We start from the raw sequence: 1,220 nt of genomic DNA, 5'->3' as shown, positions 1-1,220 counted from the left end.
GTGGCAGGGAGGGTGCAGGTCCCGTCCGAGGGCAGCTCTTTCCTCATGGTGATGAAGCTCCACCTCCCAGCTTGGCCCAGGAGAAGCTCACGACCCTGCAGTTCCGCGGGGTGGAGACAGGCCCTGCATCCCATCCACCAGCTGCAGGGCTGCGGACAAAGCCGGGCAAAGCCAGCACCTTCCTGACCCTCACCGTGGGCGACTTGCTCTTGTAGTGGCTGGCGTGCTGCTGCAGGATGTCCAGGGCCTTGGACTCCGAGCTGGATTTACAGCTCACGCTGGGGCTGGCTCGGGACTTGTCGCCGTCATCGCTCCCGGACGCTTTGCTCCCATAGGGCGAGAAGGAATAGCTGGAGGGAAGGTATGATCCTGGGCGGGGAGGAAAAGCAGTCAGGACATGAGGAGCCTTGAGGAGGAAGCACGCGGCTCAGTCCGTGTGCCGCCACGTGCCAGAGGATGTCCCACAGGCGCTCCCTGCTCCAGGAACAGGGACAGCCTGGGCACGGACGTCCCCGAGAAGAGGCCAGCTCCTTACCTGGGTAATTCTGCATCATGACAGTGGGCATGGCCCGGTAGCTGGGGTGGTTGGGGTCGTACGACTGGCTGTAGGAGTAGCCGTGCATGTAGGGGATGTAGGACTGATGCTGTGTGAGGGGTGAAGACACGGGGACGTGGACGCTGGGTCTGGGGTCCTTCCCCACCATGCGAGCCTCCTCGTTAGGGGTCAGCTTGCACTCAGAGCTGCTGCTCTCCTTCCCATCCTCCTTGGATGTGGCTTCTTTGCTTCGATTTCTTTCTTCCTTCAACTTGCGGTCCCTCTCCTCTTTCCACCTCTCGTCCTCCGTTTTGATATCCGAGTACTTTGCCGGGTACACGTAAGTCCACATTCGGGGCTCGGCCTCCTGCAAGAATCAAGCCAACCATCAGAGCAGCCGCCTCCCCACAGCCCTGCCCTCCCCAAACCAGGCTGGATTTGGAGGAGACCAGCAAAGCCCCCTTCCCTTCCCCAGGCTCTCCCTGGCCCACCAGTGGCATCCCAGCCCCATCCTTTCGCCTGCACCAAGGGAACCCCATGGAGTCCCCTCACATGCAGAGGACAGTGCATGTTGTCCGAGGTGACGGCCCCAGCAACCTCCTGCAGCAGAGCCACGGTGAGGGGCTTCCTCTAGGAGTAAGCCCACCGATGGGGCTGGCAGGGAGGGGGGGGCGGGGCGGGGGGG

General features: G+C 62.6%; 1 protein-coding gene across 1 annotated transcript in view; it reads right to left on the bottom strand.

The window, feature by feature from the left end:
* The window catches only part of LOC104493467 (zinc finger protein 609-like), a gene marked incomplete at its 3' end in the record, with an annotated part of 2,585 nt that overhangs the window by 932 nt on the left and 433 nt on the right, over positions 1-1,220 (bottom strand). Inside the window, exons 2-3 of the mRNA XM_010136144.1 lie at positions 536-902; positions 194-369 (exon numbers count right to left, since the gene is read on the bottom strand). Coding sequence (XP_010134446.1) covers positions 194-369; positions 536-902 — 543 coding nt within the window. The remainder of the gene's footprint in view (positions 1-193; positions 370-535; positions 903-1,220) is intronic.

Source organism: Buceros rhinoceros, unplaced genomic scaffold (assembly GCF_000710305.1).
Source record: "Buceros rhinoceros silvestris isolate BGI_N320 unplaced genomic scaffold, ASM71030v1 scaffold39265, whole genome shotgun sequence".
In the NCBI taxonomy this organism is placed as follows: Eukaryota; Metazoa; Chordata; class Aves; order Bucerotiformes; family Bucerotidae; genus Buceros; species Buceros rhinoceros.
Note: the sequence above shows the minus strand (reverse complement) of the source record. Positions and strands in the feature narration are given on the sequence as shown.